The 15,019-nt window shown below is 37.0% G+C and overlaps 2 protein-coding genes across 4 annotated transcripts; both read left to right on the top strand.

Moving 5' to 3' along the window:
* Positions 1–4,441: 4,441 nt before the first annotated feature.
* LOC145162337 (TMV resistance protein N-like) lies at positions 4,442–12,371 on the top strand. Of its 3 annotated transcripts, none has more exons than XM_079081515.1 (8): positions 4,442–4,613; positions 5,612–6,352; positions 7,260–8,391; positions 8,480–8,803; positions 8,883–9,782; positions 9,863–10,508; positions 10,956–11,026; positions 12,035–12,371. In XM_079081515.1, the coding sequence occupies exons 3-8, from the start codon at positions 8,029–8,031 to the stop codon at positions 12,065–12,067; spliced, it is 2,337 nt and encodes a 778-aa protein (XP_078937641.1). In that variant the 5' UTR covers positions 4,442–4,613; positions 5,612–6,352; positions 7,260–8,028; the 3' UTR covers positions 12,068–12,371. The 3 variants fall into 3 exon arrangements, with proteins under 3 accessions (XP_078937641.1, XP_078937648.1, XP_078937654.1); XM_079081522.1 differs by having other exon boundaries at positions 4,442–4,640; XM_079081528.1 differs by lacking the exon at positions 12,035–12,371 and adding an exon at positions 11,123–12,015.
* Positions 5,778–7,983, top strand: LOC145124884 (disease resistance protein RPV1-like). Its single transcript, XM_079060368.1, has 2 exons — positions 5,778–6,352; positions 7,260–7,983. Exons 1-2 carry the CDS (start codon positions 5,778–5,780, stop codon positions 7,981–7,983), a joined length of 1,299 nt encoding a protein of 432 aa, XP_078916494.1.
* Positions 12,372–15,019: the final 2,648 nt, after the last annotated feature.

The raw sequence follows: 15,019 nt of genomic DNA, 5'->3' as shown, positions 1-15,019 counted from the left end.
GGATCTGGTTCCCATACCTTTGCGAGGGAACAAGGTTATTATTGGTATGGATTGGCTAAGCCCCAATGGGGCAGTGATCGACTGCGCGCAGCAGTTGGTGCGGGTCAGGACCCCAAGTGGGGGAGAGCTGGTAATTTCGGGCGAAAGGCCGCAGCAAGGACCAGCTTTATGTTCAGCAACGAGAGCTAGACGTTATCTGCAGCAGGGTTGCGCAGGTTATGTCACCTACGTTACGGATACCCGGGAGGTGGGTAGGGCGACGGTGGGCGATGTGCCCGTGGTACGAGAGTTTGCGGACGTATTCCCCGAGGATTTTCCTGTGATACCTCTGGAGCGACAGGTAGAGTTCAGGATCGACCTAGTCCCTGGTGCGGCTCCGATAGCCAAGGTACCGTATCGGTTGGCTCCTCCTGAGATGCAGGAGTTGTCTACACAGCTTCAGGAGCTGTTAGACAAGGGTTTCATTCGACCGAGCAGTTCACCCTGGGGAGCCCCGATTCTGTTTGTGAAGAAGAAGGACGGGTCGCATCGGATGTGTATAGATCGGGAGCTGAATAAGGTAACGGTGAAGAACCGCTACCCACTCCCGAGGATTGATGACCTCTTTGACCAGCTACAGGGAGCATCTTGGTTCTCCAAGATTGACTTGTGTTCGGGGTATCATCAGATGAGGGTCAGGGAGGAGGATGTGCAGAAGACTGCGTTTCAGACGCGTTATGGCCACTATGAGTTTGTGGCGATGCCATTCGGGCTCACCAATGCTCCTGCAGCGTTCATGGACCTCATGAACCGCGTGTGTAGACCGATGTTAGACCGGTCGGTGATAGTATTTATTGATGACATCCTGGTTTACTCCAAGACGCGAGAGCAGCATGAGGAGCATCTGTGGGAGGTTCTGGAGACTTTGAGGAGGGAGAACTTGTATGCTAAGTTCTCCAAGTGTGAGTTCTGGTTGCGCGAGGTGCAGTTTCTTGGGCACCTTGTCAACCAGAACGGGATTTTGGTAGATCCGGCCAAAGTGGAGGCCATGATGAGTTGGGAGGTTCCGAGGTCTCCATCTGAGATTCAGAGCTTTCTGGGATTGGCAGGCTACTATCGGAGATTCATTCAGGACTTCTCCAAGATAGCAGTTCCGCTCACCCGACTGACTAAGAAGTCGGTGGTGTGTCGCTGGGGGCCTGAGCAGCAGGCCGCGTTCGAGGCACTGAGACAGAGATTGTGCGAGGCGCCAATCTTAGCCCTGCCAGAGGGCATGGAGGATTTTGTTGTGTACTGCGATGCATCCATCACAAGTTTGGGCGCGATATTGATGCAGAGAGGGCATGTCATCGCCTACGCGTCGAGGCAGCTGAAGCCTCACGAGGCGAACTACCCGACGCATGATTTGGAGCTGGGGGCTGTTGTATTCGACCTCAAGATTTGGCGTCATTACCTCTATGGGGTTCGTTGTACGATTTACACGGACCACAAGAGTTTGAGGTATCTCATGGACCAGCCAAATCTGAATACGAGGCAGCGTCGGTGGCTTGATGTGGTAAAGGATTATGATTGTGAGATCCTCTACCATCCAGGGAAGGCCAATGTTATGGCCGATGCGCTTAGCCGCAAGGCAGCACCGATCAGGGATATTTGTCTAAGGATGACAGTGGTGACCCCGCTTCTGGAGCGGATCCGGGAGGCTCAGCAGGAGGCTATGAAGGAGGAACATCGGAAGAGTGAGCGGATTGTGGGGCAGGTTTCCTCCTTCGACTATGATAGCCGAGGGTTATTGACTCTTCACCGTAGGGTGTGGGTCCCTCATCATGGAGGCGTGAGCCAGGTCCTGATGGAGGAGGCGCACAAATCTCGGTTCTCCATTCATCCCGGGGCGACAAAGATGTATAGGGATCTTCGTCTGGACTATTGGTGGCCCTGCATGAAGCGGGATGTGGCATGGTACGTGGAGCGGTGCTTGACCTGCCGGAAGGTCAAGGCCGAGCATCAGAGACCACACGGCAAGATGCAGCCGTTGGATATTCCGCTGTGGAAATGGGAAGACATCACGATGGATTTTATCACCAAGCTTCCCAGGACCGCGCGGGGAGTGGATTCGATCTGGGTCATCGTTGATCGATTGACCAAGAGCGCCCACTTTATCCCGATTCAGGAGAGCATCTCGGCCGAGAAATTGGCCGATATCTATATCAGGGAGGTGGTGGCGCGGCACGGAGTGCCAGTTTCAGTGATTTCGGATAGGGATGTGCGGTTCACTTCCAGGTTCTGGAAGAAGATTCATGACGAGCTGGGTACTCGTCTGCATTTTAGCACTGCGTTTCACCCGCAGACAGATGGTCAGAGCGAGCGGACCATCCAGACGCTAGAGCATATGCTGCGGGCATGTGTTTTAGACTTTGGAGGTAGTTGGGATACCTACCTTCCGTTGGCGGAGTTCTCGTATAATAATAGCTATCATGCGAGTATTGACCGTCCTCCCTTCGAGATGTTGTACGGGAGGAAGTGCAGGATCCTGATATGTTGGGGCGAGGTTGGCCAGAGAGTCATGGGGAGCACCGAAGTGGTGCTCAAGACGACAGAGAAGATTCAGCAGGTCCGGAGCATGCTTCAGACTGCTCAGAGTCGGCAGAAAAGTTATGCCGACAAGCGTCGATCAGACCTGGAGTTCCAGGTCGGGGACATGGTTCTCCTGAAAGTGTCGCCTTGGAAGGGCGTCATCCGATTCAGGAAGCGGGGCAAGTTGGGACCCAGGTATATCGGACCGTTCAGGGTATTAGCCCGGGTGGGTAAGGTGGCGTATAGGTTGGATTTGCCAGCCGAGCTCAGTCAGATCCACAGCACTTTCCACGTCTCTCAGCTGCGGAAGTGCCTGGTGGACGACTCAGCAGTGGTACCTTTGGGCACATATATCCGGTTAACTCTCGTATGTTGGCATGTTTTGTGTGTGTAGGAAATAAGTTACAAAAAACTATCCATGTAATTTACAGAAAAGATCCATGTGTTTAAGACTTTCATATATTGGTAGGTTTGGTATCCATATAGAAAATGAATTATAAAAATTGTCTCTGTAGTTTACAGAAAAGGTTGTTGTGCACATATTTTTTTTATTGAAACAATCCATATGTTAAAAGAATTACAAAATTGGTACGTGCCTAATAGAAAATTTACAGATTACGATTCCGCAAAGAGAATGTAACATCACCCTAGTTACCTCTAATTAGGCTATTGAGTATGGTGATGTTTTTGCCTACCAAACTTTGGTGGCACATAGGCGCCACATAAGCATAAATGAGGGTATGGTGATTTTTTTTTTGCCTAGGAACTTTGTTTTTTTTTTAAATAAAAAATAATTTAAGCATTTAATAAAAACAATTAATATTAATTAAAATAAAACAAAATTTTCATCAAACATAAAGATTGAAATTTACGTTTTAGAAAACCTAAAGAAAATTAACATGAAATTAAAATTACATTAGAAAAATTAAAGGGTTTGGAATGGGAATTGTTGTGACAACGGGTTGACGTTTGATGGAAACAATTGTTATGGTTGATATCCGGATAACATAAAAGCTTTCAATCCATAGGTTTGTTCTATTTAAAAAAATATATACATGTTTACTCTTACTCAAAATTCCATCTACGATATAATAATAATAATATATTTAGGTATAGAACTCTTTATATGTATATATGATTATATTCCAGTGAATTGTAAAAGAAATGTCAAACATTATATTATAATAGTACGTGTTATTAATTTCAGCCCGATATATATTTTTTTCAAGCAAAACTCAGCCCAAAGATATCCTCTTCCAATTGAACAACAAACACAACACCACAAACATGCCTTTGAAAAATAAAATAAAGCGTAAATTACAAGAATGGTCCATATGGTTTGGGGTAATTTGCACGTTTTGTCCTTAACTTATTTTTTAAAATCGATAGGTTTCTACTGTTTGTTTTTGTTGCGTGTTTGGTTTCTGTCTTACCTAAAAAGACTATTTAGCCCTTGATTTTTTAATTTATTTAAATAAACACATCCCTAACCCCACTTCCACCTCACCTTACCTTATTTTATCTATCACATCTTATTTAAATAAATTAAAAAATCAAGAGCAAAATAGTCTTTTTAGGTAAGACAGGAACCAAACACGCAACAAAAACAAAAAGTAAGAACCTTTCGAGTTAAAAAAATAAATTAGGGACCAAACATATACATTACTCCAAACCATAGGGACCATTTGTGTAATTTACTCTAAAATAAAAACACGGAAGGAATAGAGGCCATGTCGAAATACGAACTACAAAACACCCACTACACGCTAGAGTCTTAATTTCACTGCTTGTATAATTTGCACTTTCGTGGAATTTGCGTAATAGATATCTGCACTTTCTTGGAATTTACCTTCTCCTTATAAATATTAATAATACTAAAAAAGAATAAAAAGAAAAGCAACACATCTGAACCTCTCGTCGATCGTAAGGCAAAAGAAAAACCCATCATCCTCGTTCACTCTCCTTGACTCGCCGTTTACCTGCCGACTTACCGTTTTCATTCATCTTTCTTAACCTCGTTACTGTTGGTTCATCCTCTTTCATCCCTGCTTCAGATCTCGCAGGTTAACTATGAATCCACGTTCTTACAAGTTAGTTTCAGATATTGTATGACAATTTTTCTTACTAATCATAAGTCAATGTCATAATCAATTGTTTATTTCGCGAACATGTGATTGGATTTTTTGGATTTTTTTTTCTATTTCAGTTACTTTTGTTTAATATTATACATCAATTAGGATAGCAGACACTCCTTTTAGAGTAAAGTCCACTGTTCCAGAATCATGAACTGAAATTCGTGCAATTGGAAAAATTTTAACCCTCCAAAATTGCTTCCTCATTTCCTTTTTATTTTCAAGGAATTTTGAGGATCTGGGTGTCAAGAAGCTTCTTTTTTCCTGTTTGGATCTTCAAATTACTCATTGTTGATTTTGTAGTTGTATCCAGAATGGTATTTGGTGTTGATTTGTGGGGTTTTAAAATCAAAATATGGACTTTAAAGGTTAAATGAATAAATTGCTTCGATATTTTTTTGCACCTGAACTTAATTAGCTGGAACAATAGGCTATAACCAGTTCAATTAGTGGAGTAACTGTTTTCTAACTAATTCCCATGGCAATGTAATTGTTACCCTGTATATACCTTTTTCTGTTTGAAATAAAAGCAGTCTCTCTTTGCTTGATTCACATAATTCCTTTGCACACAAAACAACCAAGGTTATCACCAATTATGAATCACCTTTGAGCACGAAAAGTAAATCAAGTGTTAAAACACACATATACATATTATGCAATATATAGCTCCAATATCAGCTCTAAACTCAAAGTTAGGGGGTAAATATTGCCATTTTAACACAAGTAGAGTTCATATAATGAGATTTAAACATTTTCTAGGCATATTACACATGGCAATGTTTGGAGATGCATATGTATTGTATTTTAATTAGTTAAAAGATTTACTTCTGAGGAATTCAAAGGTATTTTCAATATTATTATTGAGGTTTAAATTGTTTTACTAGATTTAGGTTGCATATTGTTAATACTAGTAATTTGAATTTTTGTAGATGCATTATATACTGGATCCTGACGTTGAAGCAGAAGTGAGGAAAGCCGGTGAAACCAACTTACATTATCCATAACCTGTGGAGTAGTTCAAACCTTACTTAGATACACCCTTCAGTTCAAATAAAATCGTGAGAAGGGTGAAGAGTCATCAACACATAACTCATAATGGTTGTTCTATCTGAACTTCCAGAAGGATTTTCATCTTCTTCATCAACTCATGGCCATAGTCCATCAACTTGTGGTCCTAGTTCATCAACTCGGGATCATAGATATGATGTATTTTTAAGTTTTAGAGGTGTTGACACTCGTCTTAGTTTTACTAATTATCTTTATGAGGCCCTTGTAGATGCCAATATCACTACCTTCTTGGATGATGAAGAGATAGAAACAGGGGAAGATCTGAAACCGGAATTAGAGAGTGCAATTAAGGCATCTCGGGCTTCTATTATCATCTTGTCTAAGAATTACGCTTCTTCAACATGGTGCCTGGATGAACTGGTGCTGATCCTTGAGCAGCGTATGAGATCCAACCACATTGTCTTCCCCATCTTTTATCATGTGGAGCCCACCCATGTCAGGAAGCAACAGAGTAGCTTTGGAGATGCAATGGCTAAGCATAAACTGAAAATGGATGAAGAGACAGAGGAGAATAAAAGAAGTCAATGGGGTCAAAAGATAGAGAGATGGAATAAAGCACTTATCGAAGTTGCTAATTTAAAAGGAAATGACATCAATGGAAGGTAACCACATATTCACCCATATGAAAAATGTCAATGTCATCTTCACCCTATGCATTTCGGTATTTTTTTTTAATATCATCAAACAGACATACGTTTGATACAGTAGGATAACTAAGATGCATATTTTGTATAAATATAACATTGTTGCATAAAATCGGGAAAAGGACGAAATGTCTTATATTTTATATAAATTTAACATTGTTGCATAAATTGGGAAGAAGGCGAAGTGTTGTTGCATAAATAAATAGTCAACCCTTTTATTAAAAAACAAATTTTGAGTAGGTTTCTATACATCTACTATTAGTTATACCATACTACCTTCAAATCATAGCGTCTTTTATGATAAATAACTTCTGTTGTAAGTAGTAAAGGATAACCTACTGGCCTATTTTTTTCAAACTTACCACATTGATAGTTAAGTTTGACAGGCATTTTTTTAAAACTCACATCATGATAGTTAAGTTTGATGTTCTTGTAAAAACACAGTGAAGTTACAAGGCCCATTATGAAAACTTGTATTACATTGGTAGTTTTGGTCTTATTATACATAAATATTTATGGGCTTACACATTAGATATGTATATGGTTAGAATGAAGACTATGTTTTGATGCAAAGAACTTAATTAAAAGTTTTAAACTAATAGTTGCTATGAAGGAATAGATTTCTGGAATATTATCTTGTCACTGATAAACAAGTTAAACCCTCATTTATAAATCAACTAGTGTACCTAAAACATGAAAATACAAATAAAGTAACTTAAAAGCAAATAAATCCTATTCTACATATATCTAACACTAACACTTGTCATATAATATTGATTTGGATCTTTATATAAAAGAAATCTTCAAATCTGGTTTGTTAGTTTTGTGCATTGTATTTTGTAATTCTTATTACATTAAGTTTCAGGTTTGAGACAGAGTTTATTAAAGAAATTGTGAAGGACATCTACCGTAGATTACATGTACCATTATTACAGAGTTTTCAGCCACTACTTATTGGGATGGACTATCATATTAACCTTGTCACTTCATGGTTGAAAGATGGATCCTCACATACGGCAGACATACTCACTATTTCGGGTATAGGCGGGATCGGGAAGACATCTTTAGCCAAACATGTCTATGGGTTATATTGTCGTGAGTTCCAAACAAGCAGCTTTATTGAAGATATTGGTAGGAGATGTGATGGAAAGTATAATGGGCTGCTTGATATACAAAAACAACTTTGCGGTGACATTTCAAAAACAAGTCCAATTCAAGTTTATGATGTTTCAAAATACACATCAATGATAGAGAATGCAGTAGCTCGAAAAAGGGTGTTTCTTGTTCTTGATGATATCAATAGTATTGATCAGTTGGATGCATTACTTGGAAGCAAAGGTTTTCATCCTGGAAGCAAAGTTATAATAACAACAAAGGACAGATGGTTGACAGAGAGTTGTGCACTATTCAAAAAAAACATTAAACCCAAACATACAAAACACTTTCTTCATGGCTTAAATGAGACTGAATCACGACAACTTTTGTGTTCTCATGCATTCATGTGCAACCATCCCAAGGAAGGTTATGAAGAGGTGTCAGGTAAGCTTTTGGAGTATTGTGAAGGACATCCATTGGCTCTTGAAGTTTAGGGCAAGCTTCTTCATAATCGAGGTGTGGCATATTGGGAAGGGTGCATGAAAGGGCTAAAGAAAGAAACAAATGATCGTATAAATAATGTCTTGAGAATGAGCTTCGACTCTTTGTCATCCAAAAACGATAAGGACTTGTTTAAGCATATTGCTTGTTTTTTTGTTGGAATAGATAGAGATGTGAGCGAAACAATATTAGAGGCATGTGATATAAACACGAGATCCGGAATCACAAATCTCATTGACAGATGTCTTCTTAGTATTGGTTGGAATAATGAATTGAAGATGCATCAGTTGGTTCAAGAGATGGGCAGATTCGAAGTACATCAAGAATCACCTGATAAGCCATGGAAGCGAAGTCGATTATGGTGTCATAAGGAGTCAATCAGAGTGTTGAAACGAAAAAAGGTAAGAATCCATTATGCTTTTAGTAGTGTGCATATCCAAATTACTTTGTATTGCCTAATTTGTTTATTTGCATTCTGTTTCTTCTTAGGGTAAGGGAAATCTTCTAGGCCTTGCCCTTGACATGTGCATGCTTGAGAAAGAGAAGTTGGGAGCATCGTATGAGCTGAAAACAGATGCATTAAGTAACATGGATAATTTGATGCTACTACAACTCAATTATGTGTACATGAATGGGTCTTATGAGAACTTTCCAGAAGAAATAAAATGGCTGTGTATGAATGGGTTTCGTTTAAAGTCTATACCTTTAGAGTTACCTATGCAGAATCTGGTTGCCCTTGACATGTCATATAGCAATATTGAATCATTTTTATGTTGTTATAGCAATCCACAACGACTTGAGAAGAGGCAAAGGGTAAAGTTATCTTCATTTATTATTCATGCATGTGAGTTGATGAAATTCAATACGATACTAACTTATTTCCATTTTGTAGTTGGATGGCTCGTGCTTTAAAGAGAAAAGGTTGTGTGCTTCACTGAAGATTCTTAATTTAAGTTTCTGCGAACAACTTCATAGTGTTGGTGACTTTGACCAACTCCCTACACTTGAGAGGTTAATACTTAGAAATTGCATTGGTTTGGTTGATGTTTCTGAATCAATTGGGCAATGTGTTGAGCTTATCCTCATCGATCTGAGTTACTGCAAGAAGCTTGAAAAACTTCCAAGAAATATAGACATGTTAGAGAAGGTTAAAACAATGTTGCTAGATGGTTGTAATCTTGGTGAATCTCGAATCAAGAATATGGATATGGATTCAATGGAAATGTGCACGGTTACCAACATTGGCATAAACAGAGCCTTTGTTGGTTCTATACCACGTGATTTGAAGTCCTCTGCAATGTCTTTACCGAGGTCTTTAGTAATGTTGTCACTTACAGAGAACAAGTTGTCCAATGAATCCTTTCCCTTGGACTTCAGTTGTCTATGCATGTTAAAGGAATTATATTTAGATGACAATCTTTTCAATTCCATGCCTAGTTGTGTGAGAACCCTTCCTAGACTTGAGATACTTAGTATGAGTAATTGTAAAAAATTGAAGTCAGTCGAGTATCCTCCACGTACTCTAAAAGAGTTGTGTCTTAGTGTTGCTGATGATTATCATACAGGCAAAGTTGTATTTGTTCCAGAAATGTCCCCACTCCAGTTATCAATGGACTGGTTAGACTGGACATCTTCTTCACTTGGGTTGAACGATTACGAAATTGAAGGTATGATCAAAATCCAAGAAATGATGACTGTTGATGAAAAGGTGTTACGTAGCTTGGGCTGGACTAATTTAGACTTCCTCAACGAAAGGCACGTGGGAACTAATTTTTCAGAATCTGAAATCCAGGTTTTGTCTAGTTAACTTAACTGTCTGGGTTTATGTGAAGACATATAATGTTAATTATTATGGTGGTTTGTATTTGGCAGATGATGTTTTATGAATTTGGAATATTCAGCATGTTGTATGAGGCTGAGGAGATGCCGAGTTGGTTTATGCATAGAAGTGTGGGGTCATCAATATCATTTACCATCCCATCATCATCTCCAAACAACCTCCTTACAGGGCTCAACTTCTGCTCTCTGCACACATTAAACCTTCTTGATGAGGAGTTGGATTTATCAGATGATGATCTTTTCCCTTGGACGCCAATGATGACAATTAGTAATATAACAAAAAACCATACGTGGATATACGAACGTTTTGTGGACAGATTGAATCGAAGTTGTTGGATGATGTTAAGTCATTGGATGTTTGGGAAGAATGAGATGGAGGCTGGTGACCACATTACTATCACTGTTACACCGCAGAGGCGTGAACCTTCTACAGAATTATATTATGAACTTGTAAAGGAGTGTGGGGTGAGTCTTGTGTATGAAGATGGAGAGAAGAAGGATGAAGAAGAAGATGTGTTGGGTTATTACAAGTCATGGAATCACATAATTGGTGGAGATCTCTCTCCTTTTCAAACAACTACAGGACAATACATCCTAAGTATCTTTCGGTTTTTTGATTATGCTGTTAGAGTGTCTTCATATCATCGTAAATTCGTTCCAGACGGCCCCGGCTATCAAGGTTGATGTCATTTATTAAAATATTTTATTGTCATGTCTTATGTGTAATGGTCTGACCCATGACCCAACTTCTTTAGAAAGATGGATAATGACCCATTTATTTTTAGTAGATAAATAAATGTAATCCACCCACCCATTTATCATTCATTTTATTGACCTCTACTATAAGAGTTTGTTCTTGTAAAATATAACAAATCAAATTTCCACGACAAATTTTTTCTTCTTGTAAAATATAACGTAAATTCGTTGCACACGGCCCTAACTGTCAAGGTAGATGTGATTTTAAATGAATAGACCCAAGTAGTGATCTGTCTGAATGGGTCTATGTTAACTAATTAAGTCTTGATATGTTGGATCACATAAATATATCAGGACCCAATACAAACTACTTTGTCCAAGTTGATGTTTGCGAATAATAATTAACACATAACTTTTTATCTGTGTTCAGGACAAAAGGAAAAGTATTGGTTCAGAGCTTTATCCCCAAGGAAGGCTGACATACTTGGTCGTGCATGTGAGGTATACTTTTTGACACCCAAACCTTTCTCTCATTACATGAATAAAGGGCATACTGATCCAAGTATGTTATATATATCATATCTTTGATTGGTTTAGGATGTAACAAGATAAAAGGAGTCATAATCTTGCAATCAATGCTTGGAAATGGCAATATCAAAATGTGGTTGGGCTGATATGATGGGAATCTGTCTATTTTTCTCTACCTATTTAATCTTAGAGTCAGGAATTATGGATCCCTATTTCATCCATTTAGGGCTCTAAATTCAGGGTTTTTAGTTGTTATCAAGGTCTTTTGGTTTTATTTATTTATGTTTATTTTTATGTCAAATACATGATATCTTAAGCAATTATTGTCAAATACATGTTAACTTCTTTGTAAGAAAATCCAAAATTTCATCACATTTTTTGGAACCCAACTTTCCTCAGCCCTTATTTTTGGTTAATATACAGCAAATGCACAAGGGTTCGGTTCATAGTTTGTATTTCCTCCGATAAACTTTATATAACCTTTGAAGTATTATTTGACTACCAGAGGTCATTAAATTCCCTTAATCATGTGTTGGACTTTAACCAATAAGTTTTTAGTGTTATGCTACTTCTCCATGAACATCATGTATTTATTCCTAAGATCTTTAGATGTATAGATTACAATTCTCACTGTTTACATTTGACCTCCAAGAATAGACATAAATTTAATATTTATCTTTTTTCACTTGAAGCCTTTTCAACTTGCTAACAAGCAAGGGTTTCTGTTACATACCTCCGAAGCTGATGCTTTAAAATTGTTTTATTGTAGTCTTGTATTTTTATGGACATGTTCTGATCCTTTTGATTTTATTCTTTAACATGTCCCACATTTATTCAGTTGATTCAGATATATGTACAAACAAACTTAAAGAGATCTTGGTGTATTGTATTGCCATCTATGTGTTTTCATAGCATTTTGTATCAGATCTCTATATACTTATGTTTCTTTAAAGATATTCTTACGTTTCCTTTTATCCGTAGGGTAAGGGGGAATCTTCAGGGTCTCATCCTTAACATGAAAATACTTGAGAAAGAGAGACTGCAGTACATGGCTGTCTGAATTCAAAGTAGATGCATTTAGTAAGATGGGTAACCTAATACTACTGTAACTCAATGAGTTATATCCTAATCTTTTCCAGAATAATTAAGATGGTTTGGTTTTTGTCACCTCTGGTAACGATTTATCTTTTCAGTTTTTGTTTTTGATAGCTGTCTATTTGATTGCCAAAAACAGAGGAAAAGAGTATAAATGGTTTCTTAGTTGATTAATACACGTGTAAAGTCATAATGTTGTTTTTATTACTTTATATGTTTGTTATTTTGTTGATTTGGTTCATGTGATTGAAAGAAAAGACTAAAATGTGATCGCTAATCACAAATCCTATCACCCACAAAAAAACAAAATGTTCTCATAAAGACTTGTTAAATATTCGTAATGGTGAAAAAACAGAGGAAGAGAGAGAGAGAGAGAGAGAGAGAGAGAGAGAGAGAGGTGTTGGGTTTATTTGGCTTTTTTTTAAACTAAAGTTAGTTAAAAAAAAGTGAATGAAATTAAGAAGTGTATACATGTAATTTTATATGAATCAAGGATCAAAGATGCAATAAAATTGAAACCACAAGGACCATTCGTGTAAAAAAGGTTAGGGACTAAATCTGTGATTTTTGTAAACCACAGGGACCATTTAATCAATCCTGTCTTCTTTTTTGTGCAACATTGTACTTCAATTTTTCTTATTAAGACATTGTACTTTGAAAGATCTACCTAATTATAGCATTGTACTTTCAGTTTTTCTTTTCTTATTAGGGTGACATAATATTAAAAAAAAAAATCTCCAATAACAGCTCTGAAAATTGATTTGTATTCGGATGATAATACTTGGATACATTTTTAAAGTACAATGTTGCAATAGGAAGAAATTGAAAGCATGATGCTAAAATAAAAAAAAATAAATAGCCCTAAAATGTTTGTAACAAACAATCAAACATGACACGAGGCAATACAATTACAACTGATACCCAAAACAACAAGGCTACTCCAATTTCTCAAGGGATTATTATGAAGTGGTTTACTATTCTACTCATGTATATAATATATATGATGCTGACCATTAGTAATGTCAAACTCATAACAATCAAAATGACCCACATGTGACACGCCTATGTTGACTGTTGGACCTGTTAGTGGTTGAGTGCTCGGGGGTGATATATAGTTATATACCACATCTATGAATACCCACCCAAAAACCAACTAAATCCACAGTACAAAAAGCATCCATATATAGCCCACAATCAAAGACTTCCGAAACAATCTAAATTTGCACTCAGCAACCAATTTGGATTGTGGTATTCAGTTTCTCAAGCACACATACAAACAACTAACGACTTTTTTCCTTTTTAATCAAGATAGTCCTTTCCCTATGTCATACATCCTTTGAACCCTAAGAAGCTAATCTGTTATAACGATAAGTATATAGTTTTGTGTTATTCACTTGACCTCCAACGACATGAAACGAAATAGGTATTATGATCCGTTTTCCGGCATAGACTTCGTTGACTTATAAGAATTTGCTAATGAGCTTTGTTTATGTTTTCCTCCGGTGAAGAGTAAAGTGACAAGTTTAATCTTAATTCCAGCAGAGACCATGAACTGTGGTAGTTTATGAGAATGTTGTAAGACTCCGACGAGAGAGGCATGGTTTGGAAAGGAGAGATCCTGTTTTTTTTTTCCGGTAAACAACATAATAACGGTGGTCGATTTATTGCCGCCACCGGAGCAGTGAGCAATAGGAGATCGTGTGGTTGAGCGACATCTGGTAAATTAGGAATGGGCTCAAATTTTCATTTTTCAAAATATTAGAAAACGTATTGAAAGATATCTTATTGAAAGATCACTTATTGGGCTTAAGTTATTGGATTAAATAAAGTAGTTGTTAAACTAAATAATACCTATATTAGGCTAACTACAACTGAATTGCAGGCTTTCGGTTTTTATAAGTTTATAAGATTTCCTAAATGTTTGAACTGAAATCTATGTAGCTTTAAATAACTACTAAATGTTCATTTTTCTAATTGATGTCTAAGTCGATACCATTATATATATTCCATGTGCAAATTATAAAATGAATATAATTATCAGATTTTTAATCCCCATGGTGAGAATATACAAAACAAATCATAAGAATATTTATATGGGCTTATTAGCTTGATAATTTTTTTTATTAAAGGGAAAACTAAATAACATATTCCTAAATAATATCTATGTCTCCTAATAGACTTGAACACACAATCTCTAATTAGAGAGAGTCACTCCTTAACGTTAGACCAAAGACCCTTTGATGATCGTTAACTTAGTTAGCCAATAGTTTTAAATGGATGGTAACTTTTTAGTTGGTCCACCAGAGATAAGTATTATTGATTTAAATAACTAAATAAGGTATAATACAAACAATATTTATAATATGTATTTAAATATATATGTTTGGACTCATAGGAGAAATTGGTGAACAAGGATATAATGTAAAGATTTTGACATTTCAAGGCACGACGATGTAACAAAAAAATAGTAAGGGGCAGAGCAACGATTTTGGAATAAGGGAGATTTATATCGTAAGAATATATTATAATATATTTGAAATATGAATAACGTAAATTTAAAAGTGAAATTGAAATTTAAAAAATTACCTAAATAAAGGCTAGCTCGGTCTTTGCAATTAATAATAATCTAATCTTATCTCGCTTAAATTTGATAAATAAGTTTTCTCAGTTTCAACATTAACCAGCTCTTTTCGGTATTATTATTCTTTTCAGGTGTGAAATGTATTATGAACATCTTCCGAAGTATTATCATTAACATGATTAATTGTAGGTTATGGACATTCTTTCGTTCGAAAAATAATTTATTGTTCTTTATTTGCTAAGGATTTACCATGTAAATAAAGAAACAAAATGACATTCATAACAATGTTA

Source organism: Lactuca virosa, chromosome 1 (assembly GCF_052849685.1).
Source record: "Lactuca virosa cultivar CGN04683 chromosome 1, Lactuca_virosa_CGN04683_v6, whole genome shotgun sequence".
Classification (NCBI taxonomy): domain Eukaryota; kingdom Viridiplantae; phylum Streptophyta; class Magnoliopsida; order Asterales; family Asteraceae; genus Lactuca; species Lactuca virosa.
This window is presented reverse-complemented; position numbering and strand designations above follow the sequence as displayed.

What these genes read in the sequence shown, in the direction of transcription:
- LOC145162337 (XM_079081515.1), top strand. Translation starts at nt 8,029, where the DNA reads ATGAAAGGGCTAAAGAAAGAAACAAATGATCGTATAAATAATGTCTTG. An exon ending in GAGTGTTGAAACGAAAAAAG is followed by an intron (nt 8,392 to 8,479) that starts GTAAGAATCCAT and finishes GTTTCTTCTTAG; the next exon opens with GGTAAGGGAAATCTTCTAGG. An exon ending in AGACGGCCCCGGCTATCAAG is followed by an intron (nt 10,509 to 10,955) that starts GTTGATGTCATT and finishes ATCTGTGTTCAG; the next exon opens with GACAAAAGGAAAAGTATTGG.
- LOC145124884 (XM_079060368.1), top strand. Translation starts at nt 5,778, where the DNA reads ATGGTTGTTCTATCTGAACTTCCAGAAGGATTTTCATCTTCTTCATCA. An exon ending in GGAAATGACATCAATGGAAG is followed by an intron (nt 6,353 to 7,259) that starts GTAACCACATAT and finishes ATTAAGTTTCAG; the next exon opens with GTTTGAGACAGAGTTTATTA.